Source organism: Rosa chinensis, chromosome 2 (genome assembly GCF_002994745.2).
Source record: "Rosa chinensis cultivar Old Blush chromosome 2, RchiOBHm-V2, whole genome shotgun sequence".
NCBI lineage: Eukaryota > Viridiplantae > Streptophyta > Magnoliopsida > Rosales > Rosaceae > Rosa > Rosa chinensis.
This window is the reverse complement of record NC_037089.1, coordinates 82,089,191-82,108,931: the sequence shown is the minus strand read 5'-3', so window position 1 is coordinate 82,108,931 and position 19,741 is coordinate 82,089,191. Positions and strand designations below refer to the sequence as shown.

Below are 19,741 nucleotides of genomic sequence, written 5' to 3'. Positions count from 1 at the left end.
TGGCTTCAAATCCAACTTCCCACACTGAAACATCAGCTCATATTGCTAGCTGTACCACAGACACTGATAGCAAACCGCTCAACAAATCAAGCAAGGTAATGGTTGGCACTCATCAACCTCGAGGTTTGTTGCAATTTTAAGAATGCAAATTGCCAACTCTATCTCGATCCACTTACCCTGGAACCCTTGCATCTTAAATCTTCTCAAATGGTCATGTGAAAATCCAGAAAGATTCCTTACATCTCCTTGATAGCTTGTTGCTCGTACCTACAATATAAAAGAGTTCTAGTATAGTTATATTGGTGCAGAGGGTCATGGTTATATTAGGTCCCAATACCAGCCCGTATCTTCGTTAACATATTTCTATAGCAACAATATGTTTAACAAATAAGTCTTGTTTTTGCTTAACAAATTCTTAGGTTCACCCCCCTAGATGAGCATATTCACTCACCATTGTGATTACACCGGTTGTTAATGTTAAAATAACTAGATCATCTTTCCAGAAAATCTATCAAATAGGAGATTGTTTAACCCTTCAATTCGGGTGGCCAATTAGATTGATTTTTTTTTTTTTTTTTTTTTGCAGAGTGCAAACCGAAAATATGTTAATCCTGGGGATGTCTACACCTGCTCATTCACCAAGGGAGCGAACCTAAGCGTTGTCAAAAGTTTAAAGTTAAACCTCACAACTAATTTTCAGTTATTAAAAATAAGTCCAGAAAAGAGGCCTTAAGAAAACTGAAATAAGTAGTCCTCATACATTAATCAACAAAAGCAATAAAGTCAGATCACAAAAGCAGCAAACCTCTCACCACATCAAAAAGAACAATTAATCAATATTTCAAGGAACGGTATTACTAACCGTCTAACCGTTATTATAAACTCTTCCAAAAGAGGTGCAGCCTTGAGAATATTCAGAACACTCCCAAGGTTAAAGTTTCCCATGAAGAGATCCAAGTTCACTTGTTTCAGGTTTCTCAATGTCAAAACAGTTTGAGGTATATCTTCCTGCATGCAAACATTGATTTCCAAAGGGTTAAAATTAATGCAAAATAAAACCGGCTTCCAATAGAAATAAAGCTTCACCCACATTATGATATCTCTGCAGATGAAGAGTCTCAAGCCCAGGACACAAGGCAAGTTGGGTGAGAGCATAAGACATTGCTCCTTCAGAATATCCCTCAAAATAACATCTCACTAGCTGTGGAGTACTCATGCAAGAAATTACCGAATGTAATCCACGATATTCTAAAGAAGAAAGGTTTACTGCATCTATCTCTACGTACGTACTTTTTTAAAACCAAAACAGCTGAGAACTTTAAGATCATTCAGACGAAATGATGTACCAACAATCAGATATGAGCCCCCTCTGCAATAGCTCAAGGTCAAGCTTTTGAGGAGCGAACAAACAGAGAACAGATGTGCCAAGAAAACTGGATCGACAATAACCTTATTTAGACAGAGAGTTGTTAGCTGAATGAATCTGTCAAAATCAGTAGGAGGTTTTAAAATGCATCTCTGCAACGACAAATGCCTTAGAGTTGATGCATTCAATTCTGAAAGGACCCAGTGGGGAAAAACATAAACATTTTCTGTATCAAAAACGCCAATGCGGCTTGATAACTGAACATCGAGTACTTCAGCTCCCTTTGTAATAGCAAAACGAACCCATTCATCAAGGATAACCGTAGAGTCTGCATCGAAAGAGTAAGCCACTAGTAGACCTTCTTACGATTGTAGAGCAGCAATATTTCATTCACACGTCTCACAAACACAGAGCTTTGTCTCTCGAGTTGACGCATATTAAATTTGTATGCTCCACATTCTTTAACGAGCTGAGCATAATTGTATCCAAAAATGTTTAGAATGTCAAACTCAAGAATCAAGATTGGGCGTTGTCAGTATTGGATGCTTCCAAAGGTGTCTCCACTGCTGGGATAACATGCAAAGTATCCACAGCATCTTTTATTGGTAAAAATGAAAGTATGTGTGACAAAATACAAGACGGTAACTTATCAATTGAAGCCTTATTCTCGCCCTCAACCTGAAAACATAGAAGAAAAGAAAAATACGGTAGGGAATTACTCTTCATTCATATAGAAACAGTATAGAGTAATAAGAGCAATTGGAAGACTGCTACGGTAGTCATGGTACATGTTGCAAATATAGGTCAGTCCTTATAGTTGCCAATTTACATCGAGTAACTAAAAGTAAGGCAAATGTATGTTCATTTTTTTTTTTTGAGACAGAAACTGAATTTTATTAGAGGTAAAAACTTCACAAGAGAAACGACTACAAAGTTGAAGATATATGTTCAGCTAGATTTTACCTTAGCTATTATTCCACAGCTGTCCATAGCTGAACAGCAATAAGAAAGTTGAATTCTGTCTACCTTGCAATCAAACATAAAATCAAAGTCATCAGCAAACCTGTAACATGTGTCACACATGATTCAATCAAACAAACTTAAAGCATATAAGTGCTAAGCAGGGAAAGAAAAAAAAAAAAAAATATATATATATATATATATCTATCTGGACAGAGAACGCTCCAGCAATGGCAAGAAAAACAGTTATTTAGCAAGTATTTTGCTTCTCTAACCCTTGGGCAGTCTTCAAGATGATTAATGGTGATACGATTCCGAAATGTTTTCTTCTCCCAATTTTTCTATGTGGATCAAACTTGATTGGTAGGTTCATCTTCTGCCTCCTAATCAAAATCAAAAGTGGTGTCGACTATTCAAAATCATGTTGACCATAGAATGCTTTCTTCCACTTTCCCTATTTGTTTACTTTGCTTCTTTTTTTTTGGGTCTGAAAACTCTTGTCCGAGTGTCTCTTTTAGAAACAACTCCGTTCTTCTCTCTCCTTGAGCTTCTAACTTTTCACACTACTCGTAAAGGAAGTTGAAGAAGTTCGTGTTTGGATTGCTTCGCTTTTAAAAAAGCTTAATTTTTGTCTAAAATTTTATGTTATATTGTATTTGGTAAATAAATAAAAAGTAGCTTTAATTGATCATTATAGGCCAGCAAATTTTAGAAGCAACACTGTTTTCGAATAAAACACGCTCTGAGGTTGTTTTAAGTACTAACATCACTTTTAATACTATTATTTACCAAACATGAAACGCTTTTAATTTACAGCTGATTATTCTCACAACACAGCAGCATTAATTTTTTTTTCTTCCTAAAGTCACAGCAATCCCAAACTAGCCCTAAAAAACAAACTTCTCTCACATCTTTATGAGAATGCTTCTCTGATTATGTAATGTAATGTTTTTTTTTTCTTGTTGTACAAGCTCAGAATGCTCAAGATTCCAAAGTACAACCAACCCCCCCCCCCCCCCCCCACAACCTAGTTAGTGCCAGTCCCTGGGTGCTCTAGTTAGTCCCCGTGTCTCTCTCTGGCTCTGTTGTTTAGTTATTCGTAGCCTGGTTATAAATGACACTTTTGTGGATCCGACTCCTCTAAAAGCTAGATGCTCCATATAATCTAAAGGTTCTAGCAGGTGACACATCACTCTACCATAATTTTTTTGGGATTTTAGTCTAAACAATGTTAACTTGCTGTTAACTCCAAAAAAAAAAGACTTCATCTTTCTCCTGTGTCATTGATTCACTGCTGCATTTACTATTTCTTTGTGCTTCTATGAAAACTCGTCTATAGTTTAAGAAAAAATCTTTGAAAAATCATTGATGTGCAGATCTTATAGAATTACAATGATAAATTTGATCGAGGTATAGCTTGATAACTTTGAGTTTTCTCATTCTCTCATTCATATTTCAATTTAAGAAGAATACCCACTCTTGGTTAATGATTTTTTGACTTTTTTCTTTATCTAAATGGCTACATACTAATTACTATCTTATGGTTTGGCTCCAAAATTAATTTCGTCCATAGACTTCTAATTTCATCAAAAACACCCAAGTACTTTCTCAATTTTGATTTAATAGGTCTAATCCGTTAGTCTTCCATTAAGTGAGCCTGTTAACTTGCGGACGTGACTCATGTGGAGCCCATATTTTATGAGATGACGATAAGGTGGCATATCTAGTATAGGAGTTTACATGGACTTGGTAGGCTCATCTTCAATGACATGCCACCTTGTGATTGAATGAGTAGGTCCTATTATTAGAAATCTATTAACAATAAACATCAAGTGATTTATATTGCATCTTTAAGTTGATTGGAGAGATTAGGAATGAGAACAAACTAGCTACACAGAGTAATAATTATTTCATTAAGTCAATTTCTATTAGAAGATACTTGACCATTGAAAATGCAACAAGTTATTATCTTGTTTTGTGTTTAAGCTGCATTGGTTTTATTTTTTGTTTTTTGCACGTGGTAGGATATCTATAGAAGTCATTCATAATAAAGCGTATCGATTTTTATAAATCAATAAAAAGTCTATTGCTAAAATCAATGGTTTTAGAAATAAATAGCAGTCTAGCTATAAGTTTTCAAGGAGTTTGTGTACTTTTTGAACAGTCTATCATTTAAAAAAGTATACAGAAATCCAAATACAATACACTCGTTGTGACCTCGATGCCTATAATCATTGGCTTTACCCGATAGAACTCATTCACAGACTCCAGCTATCCTGAGGGAAACCTCAGAGGGAACCAGCTACTAGATGGTTCGAGATAAGTATAAAAAGAACACATAGTTTTTAAGTTAAACAACAAAAGTAAAAACTGAAATTTAAACTTTCGCCTTACCCTTGGAATTAGGGCTAGGAGAAGCGGTGGGATAAGTCAACCTTAACAGTTCTATAGCAGCAATAGATTTTCTATTCTTTAGAAGATTCTTGTTCTTTAATCACAGAGATCTTCCTCTTTTCTTCTTAATCCCCTCGTTTTCATCCTCCACCCCAGGTATAGGTATCATTACACATTTACCTTCCGAAGTTTCCACCAAACCAAAAGATTTTACAGAAACTGCATCGCTTTTAGTTTTTCTTCATGCCAACTGTACATGCACAAGTTCACGTGTTGGCGTCATAATGGTCAAAATATGTCACTTTTTGTTTTTATATATCTAGTGAGGACGTAAGAAAACGAAATTATCAATAAATATAATTAAATAAAGGGCGGTCAAAACCCTAGAAATCTAAATCTAAAATTTAGGAGCTACAAAAGTAGAGGGTCATTGCTTACCAAATCAAGTGCATCAGCCCGCTCAACAATGCAACAATAGGCTAGCAAACCATATGGTAATGCTTAGCACTCATTAATCCAAGGACAACCACCGCAATACTGAACCTAACAATTGTGCTGCTAGCTGAAATCGATCTCGATAATATCTTGTTTCCGGGATTCATTATATTCATCCCAACAGTTAATATTGTCTTTATCTTTGTAAGCTGCTCATACATTCCTCAATTATCTAATCACCACACTACAGTATTCTTTGAGCTTTTTGTATATGGTATTATGACTAGGGTTTTTTACTTCAACAGTGTCTGAACTCTTCGAGGACTTTTGAAATGATACCTGAACTTTCAAAGTTATCAATGTGATACCTGAACTCATTTTCTCGTATCAACGTGGTACCTGCGGTCGATTTCTGTCACAGAACCGTTAACTATGACCACATACCTAGCACGTGAGGCACAAAATAAGGGTAAAAATGACCTTTCCCACTTCCTAAAGTTCTTCATGGGCTTTTTTACTTCAACAGTGTCTGAACTCTTCGAGGACTTTTGAAATGATACATGAACTTTCAAAGTTATCAATGTAATACCTAGACTCATTTTTTCGTATCAACGTCGTACCTGCGGTCGATTTCCGTCACAGAACCGTTAACTATGATCACGTGCCCAGCACGTGAGGCACTTAATGAGGTTAAAAGACTAATTTACCCTCAAAAGTATTGTTTTTTTTTAATTTCTTTTGCTTTCTTTCTTTCTTGTTTTCTTTTTCGACGTATTCTTCCCTCTGATTTGTCCCCTCCGATTGGAAGCCATTGCCGCAAATTAGATCTCACCTTCTCTCTTAACCACCCAACCATTTCCAAGCACTACCTGACTACAACCACATTGAACTCAGCTAGATCGATATGGCTACCTTGCAAAAATTCAAGCTCCTCGCCACTCAATGCCCCGTCGTCGCCTGAAGCCCCACGTGCAGCCCATCTGCTATCCCCGTCATCCACCTCCTCAGTTGTAAAACCCTCAGATTGTTCCTCACCCGCCCCGACTGTCGCCGATTGCCTCACCGGAGTACCTCGTCCAATGCTCCCACTAAGTACTGATATTACAGCCGCAAATAACCAAAGGCTGGTTCTTTTTTGGACAAATTGATTAGAAGCTAGAATCAGTGAAATGATCATTGCCCCATTGTTCGATAAATCATATACAGATAGATATAGTTATACACAGACACGCAGTCGCAGAAAAATCAGTTTTGGGTTTTCTCCCATCATCACCATCCTTTTGCCTTTTCGCCGCTGTTGAGAGAGAGAAAGAGAGAGAATCTCAATCTCTTTCACTTTTGCAGATTTTGATTCAATTACAAAGACACGAACTATTTTTGAAATTCATGAACTTATGTGGTGATGTTAGTTGCGGTGAGGAAGCCGAGTGCCACGACAGCGTGGCCCGCCTTCGTCATATCTCCTGCAAGCTGCACAAAAAGGTCTGGATTGCCGCCTGCCATATTCTCTCTCTCTGATCCCTCTGTCTAAAATCTCAGTTAAATTCTAAGTCACAGATCTGGAGGTCAAGAGTCGTGAAACCGTTTTCACCGCTCCGGCCTGCAATAAATTCAGAGAAGCAAAGCAGTCGAGCAAGTTGTGCTTGGACAACTCCAACGAGATGGAGTCCCCGACGGTATCCGTCCATCAGAGAATTGGATTCAAGTTTTGCTTTGGGTTTTGCATTTTGCTAGGAAATGTCATCATCCCATCTGATTGCATTTTGCAGATGAAAAAGGAAATAGAAATGGAGAAGAAGAACTGAAGGTATGGCAGGACACGTGAAGAACTGAAGGTACGACGGGACACGTGAAGAACTAAAGGAAGTGGGAAAGGTCATTTTTACCCTTATTTTGTGCCTCACGTGCTGGGCACGTGGATAGTTAACGGTTTTGTGACGAAAATCGACCGCAGGTACGATGTTGATACGAAAAAATGAGTTCAGGTATCACATTGATAACTTCAAAAGTTCATGTATCATTTCAAAAGTCCTCGAAGAATTCAGACACTATTGACATATATACTTTTGAGGGTAAATGAATCTTTTAACCTCATTAAGTGCCTCACATGCCTGCTGGGCACGTGATCATAGTTAACTGTTCTGTGACGGAAATTAACCGCATGTACGACGTTGATACGAAAAAATGAGTCCAGGTATCACATTGATAATTTTGAAAGTTTAGGTATTATTTCAAAAGTCATCAAAGAGTTCAGACACTATTAAAGTAAAAGACCCTTATGACTATTATCAAACGAACTAACAGAGCCACCTTTTGAGCTTTTTGTAGGTGGTGTTATGACAATTATCAAATGAATTACCAAAAGCAACCAAACATCCTTGTCAGTCAGACTCCAGTTGCTGCACTGATGAAACACATTTAACAACTTTGTGACGATATATGCACGTCAATTTTTCCTAATTTGCTGAACATTTTGGGCTGCTGCGATTGAGTAAACTGAAAATCCAAGTGAAATTGAACCAAATGCCAAGTGAAACGATCGATGTTTACAAAACGAACATAAAATGAAAATTGCAATCAACTGGTTTCCATCTCTAAAGTTTACATATAAGACATGATTTCCACATATACAGAAATGAAAGAAATACCCACAAATGAAATTGCACTTCTCAAGGGATATCGATCCGACAAGCTGGTCGAATGCTTTGAGTTTCCATCTGCAAAATTAGCAACTGATCAGATCAAAGAATCTGAATTTAACTCATACATTGAAAGGAAAACAGATACTCACATAATGAAATCACATATAGACAGATAGAGTACTAAGCTTTTCAAGTTTTCTGAGGGCAAGAGAAGCTAAGCTAACCCTTTACTAGTTAACATGTTGTAGAAGCTGAGCCCATCATCATCATAAACCTCGCATGAGACAAGGAGGCAATAATGTAGCCAGAGACGACTTGCCGATCGAAACTCACAGAGGCACGTATACACATATGAACCAAGTACATAACATAGTATGCTATGTTCTAGCATATATAAGCTTATAAATGTTCTAGCATATATGAGTAACTGAACCATGCCGGCAAGTCATCCTTGGCTGCACCACACACCTCATTCCCACATGCAAGACTTTAGATGACCTAGTTATATGTAGTTGGCAACAAACCCACCAATGAAACAGAACCAAACTGCCAGAACTCAAGAAAGTGGTCATTTTTCCTAAAGGAGAAAGACAACATTCTCTAGCAAAAAAAGGGAAACAAACTCCTCCCTCTATTTCAACAAGAAAACAAAGCACTGGAACAGGGAGAGAAGAAGAAACCCGATTGGGTGCAAAGCCCTAATGGCAGTGTTTGAATTGGACGAATGAGGGTTGAGGCAGCCATAGATAAGAGACTAGTTGCTTATAAAGAAACTAAAAATTGCTTTAACAGTGGTAAGTATTCAATGATCTCAGACCTCTGTACAAGTAGAGCAGCTCTAGAATTGTCCGATTTGAATCCCATTGTCCACTAGGCTCTGACCAGACAACGAGTAAATCAGAGGGTTCATAGATGAGTGGATGATGTGACTATGCATAGGTGCTTCAACCAAGAGATATAACTAAGCCAAACGATCCATCACAATCACGTTCACCTTCTGACTGCCTTTTTTCAGAGGAGTAAGCACATTTCAGCCATATAAGTCAGATGCATTACTTTCGATTTGATTGCTTAGCTTCACTGGTATGGCTCCACTGAAACCTACTGTACCGTTCTACTGGGTAGCAGTGAGAGTTAGGTGAGTTAATTTACTAGATTTGGCTTCACATATCCCCAAAAAGGTGGGTCGGTGCGTACCAGACAATAAATAGGGCATCTATCATCAGATAGGGAAATGAGAGCTGGTTCTTAATGATACTTGCTCTGCTATTACCAGAGGTTCTTAATGGGCACTTCAAACCGAATTTGTTAACCTCTAATCAACCATAATGGATTCCAAATGAGATGCGGCTAAGATCCAACAGTTCAAAAGGATTTACAATGCGATTCATTGTTAATCAATGACTTCCATTGGGGCAGTTCATAATAATTTTTGAAATCTAGATCCAACTCAACCAATCATCCGCGCTAAGCTCAAATAAGAGAAAAAGCACGAACACATGTATACTACAAACATGTCAAATTATTGAACTTTATTAAAACTGCAAAATAAGATAACTGTATCATCTTCCAAATCGACAAGTAGACAGACCTAGAACCCCGACGAATACAACCCACAAACCATAAGCAATGCACTCTACCAACTGATGATATGTTTGCTTCAAATTGAGCGTCCAACAACGTTCATACTTCATAGAACCTGCCAATAGATAAATCATCCTACCAGTGGGATCACATTGTTTCAACAAACACCACAAGTTCCCAAACAGATCTCCTGGAATCAGATCCAAAGTTTCATGCATCCATTCAAGACAACCCCAACACTTACCTGAACATCAACATAACTGGCGCACCAACCTTTAAAGGACTTAGAACTCAAGATCAACCAAAAATTGCGTAAAACCAACAAATTGATTAAAGCATATTTGGATTGTATGTTAAGCAAAGGTATCCATTTAAAGCTCAAAGATGAAGACAGCATAGAAATCCACATCTTACAATCAGTGAATTGAGCTTCAAACAGACACCTGCTTTATCCAGTAGCATAATACATGCATTCTAGAAAAGCTGTCTTTGGAAATAAGATGAATAACCGGAATTGATTTTTGCACACTAGCACCCATTATTCTTTTGAATGATTCATATTTCAAAAGATCTAAACTTTAATTCATTTAATAATTAGTTTAAAAAATGCATGCAGAAAAATAGATTCGGGAATACAAGTAATAAGCAAAATAATGCTTTTTTTTTTTTTAAAAAGGGTAAAAAGCAGAAAAAGGGATAGCAAAATCAATACTCTTAGAAATGCATAAAAGTGCACGTGTGTGTCTTACCAAATTCTCACCGTAATTAAATGAAATTTCAAACTGGTAGTCCTAAAAAAAAACAATACAGATGTATTTCACTAATGAGATATGTAAACTGTTAAGGTTGATCCCACAATCTGCTAAAATAAAATCATAAATGGCTGCAATCAGATACAATAATCTGCTACATCACAAAGGAAATGGTTAAGTTTCCATAAGCAACATAGGTATTAAAACCATAGTAATAAACCACATATCTGGAAAGCATAAAAGAATAAACAGTATCACAAGGGCAAGTCGGAAGTAACATGGCTTCATAATTGTAGAAGTGTACAGGGAAAAACAGCCGTATAGGCATGCTGGCTAACTAGGTTCTAGGGAACACAGAGATAGTAAAGCTTGGTAAATTTGGTTTCTTGGCCTTTTAAGTAGAAGCGTCAAGGTGGGCCATGAATATATCATATGCTGGTTCATCTTCCGGTTTAGGCAGGCAGTAGGCTAGCTTCAGGCTTCATAGAACTCAGCTGTTTTGATTGGATGGGAAAGGCAAAAAAGGTAAAACAAGAGCATCAGAATTTTATATTAGGGAGATTGGATAGGTTATGTTATCAAATGACTGGCCAAGGGGGGCTGCCAGTTATAATAATAGACAAGAAAATCTAAAAGACGACCATAGTCTACCTGCTGGTACCATCAATTCTAGTAACCATAGTTTCTCCGCCGAGAAACAGGGTTCTGGCTAGATAACCTGATATCATAAGCTTCAAATCAGGATCAATGCAATTGAAGACAACCGTGAAAAGAATTCATGGAATGTTATTACAAGGTTTCAGTAATATGAATATTCAACTAGAGATTGAAGACTAAACTATGTATATTGAAGACTAAACTATGTATACACACATTTATAGAAAAGAAAGAACTAATGTGGGAGCACCAAAGCCAAAACTAAGAAAAGGCAAGCCAAGAAGATAGAGAAATCATTGGAGTTTTACCCAGAACTACCAGTACGTCCAGAAGAATAAGCTCCATAAGCTCCATAGGGACTGCCGCTACCACCAACCTACATATCATATAAACAAAAGAGATTTAACAGAAGACCTTGGTGGTTGCAGAGAAGTGTATCTTACAAACATCTTCTATCAAATTAGTTAAGAAACAGATGGTTTACAATTAAAAAAACAGATGATATACAATGATGAATCTAAGTACAGAAGGAACCTCACGCAAGTATCAATTCACCATAATATATAAGAGGTTATCTAAAAATAAAATAAACATACCTGTGAACCACCATAACTTCCATAACTGTCATTAGCTCCAAAATCACTTGAGCCACCATAACCACCATAACGCCCATGTCGTTTACCATCTCTACTGTCATAATTTGGACCATCTGCCGCATCTCCTCCCACAGGAAGATAAGGCAGAACTGTTGGAAGGAATGCAGACACTGCACCTTCCCTGTCGAAAAGGTTTGCCCTCAATCGCGTCACAACATGTATAAGAGCTTCCTTGGCAATATCAAGGTCTCCAGAAATCTGAAATTAAAGAAGTTTATCAGCTTAATCAAGAAATACAAACTTGGACAACAAAATATGGCAACCAGAAAAATCTGGGCAGCATGAGAAAGCCATTACCTGCACCATTTCATCATCTTCAGATGCAATTTTGGGAAGATTTTCTTTTGAAAGTATGCGAATATTAGCTTTAGTTAGTCTCCTCATCTCAGTTACAATAGCTCCTCCTTTACCAATAAGGCAGCCAATTCGTGAGGTTGGAACAAGTACGCGGGTTGTGAACGAGAGGATCCCTGAATCCCTTTCAACTTTCTCACTGCATCTTGGTTGCAAACGCACTGCTGCTTCTACAACTGACGAGTATTGATCTTCGAAGAACTGAAATAGTAACAGTTAGATTAGTCACATCTATTGTGCAATATTCCTCCACTAATGCGGCTTGAAACATAAAACAGAGGGACTTAGAATTTCACCTCCTTTGCAGTAACAGTTATTAAGCAATCATCTCCTTCAGATTGTGAACTATCGACTTTTATAGCAGCCCCAGATTCCTGTCTGATTTGATTAATGATGACACCACCCTTCCCAATCACACCTCCAATATTTGCAGTTGGACAAATCATGCGAAGAGAAAATTCTTTTGAAGAACCTTCATCTCTTGGAGCTGAGTACAAGGAGCGTGACCAGTCTCCCACATCACCTTTATAGCCTCCTCCATAAGGACCCATCAGCGGAGCTAGCCCAACTATAGGCCCACCACCAGTTGGGCCCATAAGTGAACCACCAGAAGCATACATAGGCACTGAAGACGTAAGCAAATGCTGAGACCGTGATGGATTATCATGAAGGCGAGATGCAATTTGAAAAAGTGCCTTCTTAACAAGTGGAGCTTCCCCAGATACCTGAAGCTCACAAACACATACAGACACTTACATAAGGAAAGGCGTATCCAGGTACCAAAGCCAACAAACAACCAATACAAAATGACTCTACAGATAAAAGTCCACAATTGAAAAACTTCCGGCCATATATATCATTCACACATGTATTTCAAAAGGGAAAACAAACAAGGATCAAACTTATACTACATACAACAAAGAGCTGTGTCTTCCGAATCACACTATACAATATACATTAAGAGCACAATATGCAAATTTACATAACCTTGGAGCCCAAGCAATGAACTCGACATATAACATATAAAAGCAGCACTCTCTAGTCTCTGGAGCTAAAAAAAAATCACAAATTCATACTTAATATACCTGTACAAGCTCATCGGAGTTCAATGCACAAGCAGGCAAGTGATCATCCTTGAGTATCCGAATTTGCGCACCAGTTTCACTGCGAATGGTCTGAACTATCTGGCCTCCTTTCCCAATTATGCAACCAATCTGGTCCGACAGCACCAGCAGCCTCGCGGTAACATGGTGAGTGGCATCCATCTCCTCCTCGGCGTGTGTATCTTCAGCAATAACCCTATCGTGAACCCGAAACAGAGCATCCTGCGCCGGAGCAACGAAATTCCCACTGTCCTCAAACCCATTGGTCTCGTCGCTGGCGCTGTAGATGGTCACGACTCTCTCTTCGGCACCGGGCACCGTTTCGCCGATTCGAATCTTGGACTTGGTGTCGACCCTAAGTTGCTTCACAATCTCTCCTCCTCTTCCGATTATGCTGCCGATTTTCTTCACCGGGCACAAGTACCGGTAAACAGTGTCCTCGGCGTCGATGATGAACTGCTCTCTCTCCTCGCCGGGGTTTCTTCTCTTGCCGCCGCCGCCGCCGTTGTCGGAGTAATCGGACTGAGAATGGGAGCGCTTTCCGTAACTATTCCTCTGACCCGCCATGGATTATCTGATTCCCCCCAATCAACGACAAAGTCAGTTCAAAAACCCTAAGCTCGGAAATTTGAAATTAAGAATTGGGTTACAAATCTGCAAGTAGAAGAAGATCTGGATTGGGTACCTTTTTGAATGGAGAGAGCTGCGACTGTACCTTGGATTGGGAATATTGGAGATTACGGTCTCTCTCCTTTTCTCTCTGCGATTTAGATTTAGATTTCTAGGGTTTTGACCGCCCTTTATTTATTTATTTTTATTGATAATTTCGTTTCTTATGTCAATGTGACATATCTCTTACCTACACACACATGTATGTTTGTGTAAAAGTGACATATTTGGACCATTATGACGTCGATACTTGAAATAATACATGTACGGTTGGTATGAAGAAAAACTAAATACAATACATTTTATATTTTTTTTTTGAGAATGCTAAATACAATATATTTATGCAAAGGAAACTTCGGAAAAGTGTAATGGTACTTATGCGATCAAATAATAAGAAGCCTATTGGGGTTATGTTGGTGCTATGGAACTGTTAAGGTTGAGTTATCCGGCCGCTTCTCCTAGCCCTAATTCCAAAGGTAAGGAGAAAGTCTAAATTTCAGTTTTTAAATTTTACTTATGTTCTTTAACTTACAAATTATGGATTATTTTTACATTTAGTTAATAGAACCATCATTGAATGCATCCGATGAAGGGAGATTCATGACAATTTTCTTTGTGTTGGATGAATTATCATAGTTGTGTAGGCTATTAAATAAATGAGCAGTGGTTGGTACATGTACTCCCTCACTTGCTTGACCACAGAGTTAGGAACTTAGGATACAATAAGACATAGATTATTTGTATGTGCCGTTCTGACTTTAAGATTAAATGAAATCTTTATTACTTTGTCAGAAAAAATAAACTAAAAATGACTGCTATATTTTGGAGAAAAATACGGGCCTTTGTATTTTGAGGCCCAAACAGAATGGGCCTTTGCATAGGGAATCCCAGGATACATTGATATAAGCATCTGAGGGGCTTCAAAGGCATTCTGGAAAACTTCAAGCTCTGCTGTGGAAGCCAAGCAGAGATTACTGAGTATAAAGGTTGCAACTTTTTTGATCTCTTGTATTAATATGTTATGGGTTTCATTGTATTCTGTTTTGGGTGATTAGAAAGTTTCTCAAGTTTAGGCCACCCTATGAATTGACCCAAGAAACAACAATGTTATCAAAGATTGGAGCTTAGCTTCCACGAATCAAAGTCAATTGACATAACAATCGAAACAGTTGGTTGCTCAGCTTCTGTTTGTTAATAGTGGTTTTGGGGATTATAGGATTTTAAAGTTTTCGTTTTTCTCTTTTTGTATGAAATTCTGCACAATCTTTAATCTTGGGTGCCAAAGGGTGATCATTTATTTTTTTGAAAGTTTGCTTCTCTGGATATTGGCGAAGTTCCCCAAGCTATAGTCTTGTCTCTTTCTCTGCTGAGTGTTGAGTTGTTTGCAGATTTGAAAAGTTGTTACTTTTCAGTTTGTTTCTTAGAAATATTGGGTTACTGAATCTGTTCCTGGAAATTGGACCATCGGTTCTAAAATCCAAGTCTTTTCTATATCCTAGTTTTGGGAAGTTAATTTTCATTGCCTTTTGAATTTCATTTGCAACTTTGGATCACATTGCAATTGCGATGAAATTTGAATCTACTTATAAGATTTTCTGTATCATATTCCCCGAGTTTGCCTCTGCGATATATATGAGTCTCCTTTTCTAGGTCTTTGCAAATAATGTGTGTGGGTGTGTTGAGCCTTATTTAGTACAAGTTTGTTATATGTACTGCAGTTGCGTCAAAAGTTGTTACATATAACCCTAGTCAACAATGTCCAAAGTTCATACCATCTATACATAATGTTTTGATCTATGATTCTATTCTTCCAAGTTTCAGCAGGGAGCTATGACTGTAAATTTTTATGGGCACCTGTCTTTTCAAATAACTGGGATACCTTCTCTTGTCCAATGCAACCAATGTTCAATTTCTTTTGGAAAGACCGTTGTTGTCTTTTTCATGTCATTTATTTGTGAAAGTCTACTTATAAGTGGTATATTTAAAAGTGTATCATTTGATTGCTTGCTTACCATTTCATGAACTTGTCTCCATCCAGATAAGATTTGATATATTGAATGTTTTTCAGCACTTCTTATAACTGGCCAAAAATGTTTCAAGAATTCATATGTGTTTTGTTTAATTGAATCACTTGTGGCACATGTTACAATTTTTCTGATGACTTGAATATAATTATAATTCTGTTTGATTGCAAGGTTATCAAGATTCAACTTTCTTATAGCTGTTCAGCTTTTTATATGGAGTGTAGTGGAATAATAGCTAAGGTACACTCGCTTTGTTCTGTATTTCTTAATCTTTAGCTTACTTTCTCCACATACCCCTCTTATGGAGATTTTAGTTGTCCACAATTTTATTTTCTTATAAATTTGTTGATAAAAATTTACATTTACTTTTTGTCATTCATTGTAAATTGGTGACAACAGGGACTGACTGATATGTACTGCAGTCATCTTCAGATTGCTCTTTTCAGTCTCTCTTCTGTTCAGATTTTTCTCCATATTTGTACCAAGATAACTGGTTTTTTCAATCTAGCCTATAAAATCCTCCAGTGTGCCCTTATTACTCTAAACTATTGCTTCAACCAAATAAAGAGTAACACGTTACTGTGCTTTTTTAACCATGTTTTCAGGTGGAAGGCGAGAGGAAGGATTGGATTGAAAAGTTGCCATGTTCTGTTCTGTCATACATACTTTCATTTTTAACAATAAAAGATGCAGTGGGTACTTGCATGATATCCCGTCAGTGGAGGCACCTTTGGAAGCATCCCATACTAACAAGGACTAATCTTGAATTTGACATTCCAAATGTTTTTGGAGGCAAACGTACTCAACACATTGAAGAACTTGAAGAAGACAATAATAGGCTTGAGTATTATTTTCATCAATTTGAGAGAGAATTCTTTGTAAGATGGGTGAATGAATTTTTGCTGCTCTACCGGGGTAAGGAGGTAGACTCTTTCAAAGTGGCATTTTTTCTTGATGCAGAATCTACAGCTGTCCTTGATAAATGGGTTCATTTCGCAATCAAAAAGGGAGCTGAAATACTCAATCTTAAATTATTACGCCGAGGTGGCACTTTGGATACAGAGAATGTTTATGTTTTTCCTCACTGGTTACTTTCAGAATTGAAGGCATCGACTCTTAAGCATCTGTCACTGCAGAGATGTGTCCTAAAACCTCCTCCTGACTTCGACAGATTTATTCAGCTAACAACTCTTTGTCTAAATAAGGCTATTGTCGATCCGGTTTTTTTGGCACATCTGTTCTCTGTTTGTTTGCTGCTCGAAAGCTTGACCTTGAGGTATTGCAGACTGGGCTCATATCTGACTATTGGTCCATCACTTCGTCTGAATGATCTGAAAGTGCTTCTGTGTGTCAATCTAGAAAGAATTGAGATTGATGCAGTAAATCTTTCTTCTTTAGAATATTCTGGAAATCATTTGCAAATTTCTTGCATGAGAATACCACGGTTAGTCAGATATTTTTTTTCGGGATCATCTAAAGGTGCATTACCCTATGCGCTAACCCTACTCGCCTCTTGTCCTGGGCTTGAGACTCTTCATTTTCAGATCTGGAATAATCTGGTGGGTGAAGCTTTATTTCAATTGCATGGCAGGTTTATTTTGCAGAAACTCTAACCTTTAAAAGTCCATGCTTGTGTGCAGGAAGCTATTCCCCAAACTGTTTCAACGTTTAGAAACCTGAAACAAGTGAACTTGGATCTTTTTATGCCAAACTTTGACCTTTGGAGTATTCTGAATTTTCTCAAGGCTGCACCTCTTTTGGAAGAGTTTATAGTAACGGTTGGTAATTTTTTTCCCCCAAAATTCAATTGTCCATTTTTATTGGGTCTGGGAATGTTGTGGTTAGGTGGTTGTGAAAATTTATGTCGATCCACTTCTGTTAAAATGGTTTCTAATGTATTGTAATGTATATGAGGGTTGCTTGTGTCAGTTTTTATTTCAGTGATGGCCGACAAGCCCTCTTCTCCCAAATTAGTATAGAGAGTTACAATGACCAATAAGTGGTAGTGAGGTTCTACTTTATTTTTTAATTATGATTTGATGATTTGACATATTGAAGGGTCTCAATAAGTGGGGGTTTGTGTTTCAATTTTTTCAGCCATTGCTGACAAACGCCATTTTCTCTCAAATAATTGTGTCTATAAACTAAATCAAATTGTGTGCGCAACTCTTTGATACTGTAGGTACAACCATCAAACTATCAAGGAGACGCAAGGAATCTTCCTGAATTCTCACATGATCATTTGAGAATATTTAAGATGCAAGGGTTCCAGGGTAAGTGGATCGAGATAGAGTTTGCGATTTGCATTCTAAGAATTGCGACAAAGCTTGAGCTATTGGTGATCGATCCACTAGGAAAATATTATAATGGTGGTGGAATGTGGTCCAAAGTCAGCTGTTATTATGTAGAGGGGAACGAGAATGAGGTCATTGATGAGCACGAAGAGGATGGTGTGGATTGGCATGATGTGAATTTACAGTATTTATGTTGGAAACAAAGAGCTAGTTTAGTTGTCCGAGAAAGGCTGAAAGAAGTAATGACTGATGCTCAAGTTATAATCCTATAATAGTTGTACTTTGTATCACAAGCGCAGGTACTTAGAATAAATGAACTGACCTGTAATGGTTGTTATTTTTAGCATATGCCTTTGTAGGTAGTTCGTATGGATCAAATGATCTGGTAAGATATGTACACAGCAGTTCCTGGTTTTAGTTGGACTAGGCTGTAGAATTTTGGTTTGTATGCACCTCAGTTGCTCTAAATGTGGAAGATATATGTAGCATTGCCCTTATATTTTTGATACAAAGCTCATGTATTTTAAAACATTGTTAAATTGAAATTGAAGATTCAGCGTAGTAATGCTAGACTCCTAAAAGGATTCTTGTCAAGCATAGGAACTCATGTTTCAAACTGATCAGTATTGTGAAAAGGACTTTGCTGATCTGCTGACCTGGTTCATTTATTCTCAAATTCCTATGTGAATTTTGTTGCAAGACTATCCACATCTCCGCACACATTAAAAGATAATGATCGTGTGACGATTTAGGATCCTAAATCAAATGTACATGGAGGGCAGAACCAATTTGCAAGAAGGTGAACATTAATGAGATAACCTTTTGGGATCATTGGCCGGAGCTTGCGTGAATGAAAACTTAAAAAAGTAGTTTTTTTTTTTTTTTTAATGTTTTCATTACAGGTTCTACAAGAACTGAGGTCAGATATATGTCATATATTCCTATACAAGCTTTCCGTTACAGGTTTTACAATTGTAGGTGCATTGCTAGAAGAACTTCGAACAGCATGGCAGTGTCCTGAATCGGGTGACACTTTCACTAAAAACTTAAAAAGTAAGATACATAACATATGGAGATTGCTACAGAAGTTGGAGATTATCCTCAACTATATGGATTTGAAATCACTTATTCCGAATTTTCCAAATTAAGCAAACACAAGGGTGACCTGCATAGACATTGATCACGAATATAGGAGTAGCAAGACAGAACTTGCTGAAGTCCAAAAGCAGTCAGGATTCAGGATCATGAGGCTGCAGTATTCCTGGGAAACCAACCAGTTCTATAATAACCTAAGAAAATGACTTATTATTTTTTTTTTTATTATTATTATTTTTTTTTATCAAATGATCCTAAGAAAATTACTTCCTTTGCTAAGCACTGCATCTATCTTCAGTACTGCAATGTGGCACAGTGTTATTTGAAGTTAGCGAATAGTATCCAAAATTCCAGGTTTCTTATGTGACACCTGAGATGTGGACATTGAGGATAGCTAAGTGCATTCACGCATCACTGTTCTAATGTCACATCTTAAATCTAATTTCTGCCTCATAAAACAAGTAAATTAGTACCAAGTTCCCTTGTAATTATTTGGGGCATGTCCTCCTTTTTTTGTATTATTCCTGATTACTTTTTTTTTTTGAGAAGATATTATTCCTGATTACTTGAAGCAGAATAAACAATTATGCAGCTTATATAATTGATTCTAAATAGTTGGCGGCGTGCCCTGATCCCCTGAATGCTTTTCTACCCTATGTGGCATATAATTATTCTACAGTTATTTTTATACACAAAAACCACCTTCTTCAATTGACCAATGTTTACATCTGCTTCCATGTAAATCCAAACCCTAGC

At 37.4% G+C, this 19,741-nt stretch overlaps 2 protein-coding genes and 1 long non-coding RNA gene across 3 annotated transcripts; 1 reads left to right on the top strand and 2 right to left on the bottom strand.

Annotated features, from left to right (window-relative positions):
* Positions 1-1,723: 1,723 nt before the first annotated feature.
* LOC112189161 lies at positions 1,724-2,751 on the bottom strand. Its single transcript, XR_002931756.2, has 3 exons — positions 2,602-2,751; positions 2,330-2,392; positions 1,724-2,044 (listed from the first exon to the last, which is right to left on the bottom strand). It is a non-coding gene; the product is annotated as an uncharacterized LOC112189161 (long non-coding RNA).
* A 7,261-nt stretch (positions 2,752-10,012) lies between these two features.
* Positions 10,013-13,733, bottom strand: LOC112186540 (KH domain-containing protein HEN4). The gene is made up of 8 exons (XM_024324989.2): positions 13,589-13,733; positions 12,886-13,477; positions 12,097-12,525; positions 11,744-12,001; positions 11,387-11,644; positions 11,099-11,166; positions 10,785-10,851; positions 10,013-10,627 (listed from the first exon to the last, which is right to left on the bottom strand). Exons 2-7 carry the CDS (start codon positions 13,468-13,470, stop codon positions 10,803-10,805), a joined length of 1,647 nt encoding a protein of 548 aa, XP_024180757.1. The 5' UTR covers positions 13,471-13,477; positions 13,589-13,733; the 3' UTR covers positions 10,013-10,627; positions 10,785-10,802.
* Positions 13,734-14,489: 756 nt separating this feature from the next.
* On the top strand, positions 14,490-18,451 carry LOC112189625 (putative FBD-associated F-box protein At1g61330). The gene is made up of 5 exons (XM_024328965.2): positions 14,490-14,558; positions 15,768-15,836; positions 16,202-17,155; positions 17,237-17,374; positions 17,779-18,451. Exons 2-5 carry the CDS (start codon positions 15,810-15,812, stop codon positions 18,160-18,162), a joined length of 1,503 nt encoding a protein of 500 aa, XP_024184733.1. The 5' UTR covers positions 14,490-14,558; positions 15,768-15,809; the 3' UTR covers positions 18,163-18,451.
* The last annotated feature ends 1,290 nt before the right edge of the window (positions 18,452-19,741 follow it).

What these genes read in the sequence shown, in the direction of transcription:
- LOC112186540 (XM_024324989.2), bottom strand. Translation starts at nt 13,470, where the DNA reads ATGGCGGGTCAGAGGAATAGTTACGGAAAGCGCTCCCATTCTCAGTCC. An exon ending in TAACTGTTACTGCAAAGGAG is followed by an intron (nt 12,002 to 12,096) that starts GTGAAATTCTAA and finishes TTACTATTTCAG; the next exon opens with TTCTTCGAAGATCAATACTC. An exon ending in AAGATGATGAAATGGTGCAG is followed by an intron (nt 11,645 to 11,743) that starts GTAATGGCTTTC and finishes CTTTAATTTCAG; the next exon opens with ATTTCTGGAGACCTTGATAT.
- LOC112189625 (XM_024328965.2), top strand. Translation starts at nt 15,810, where the DNA reads ATGGAGTGTAGTGGAATAATAGCTAAG. An exon ending in GTAGTGGAATAATAGCTAAG is followed by an intron (nt 15,837 to 16,201) that starts GTACACTCGCTT and finishes CCATGTTTTCAG; the next exon opens with GTGGAAGGCGAGAGGAAGGA. An exon ending in TGGAAGAGTTTATAGTAACG is followed by an intron (nt 17,375 to 17,778) that starts GTTGGTAATTTT and finishes TTGATACTGTAG; the next exon opens with GTACAACCATCAAACTATCA.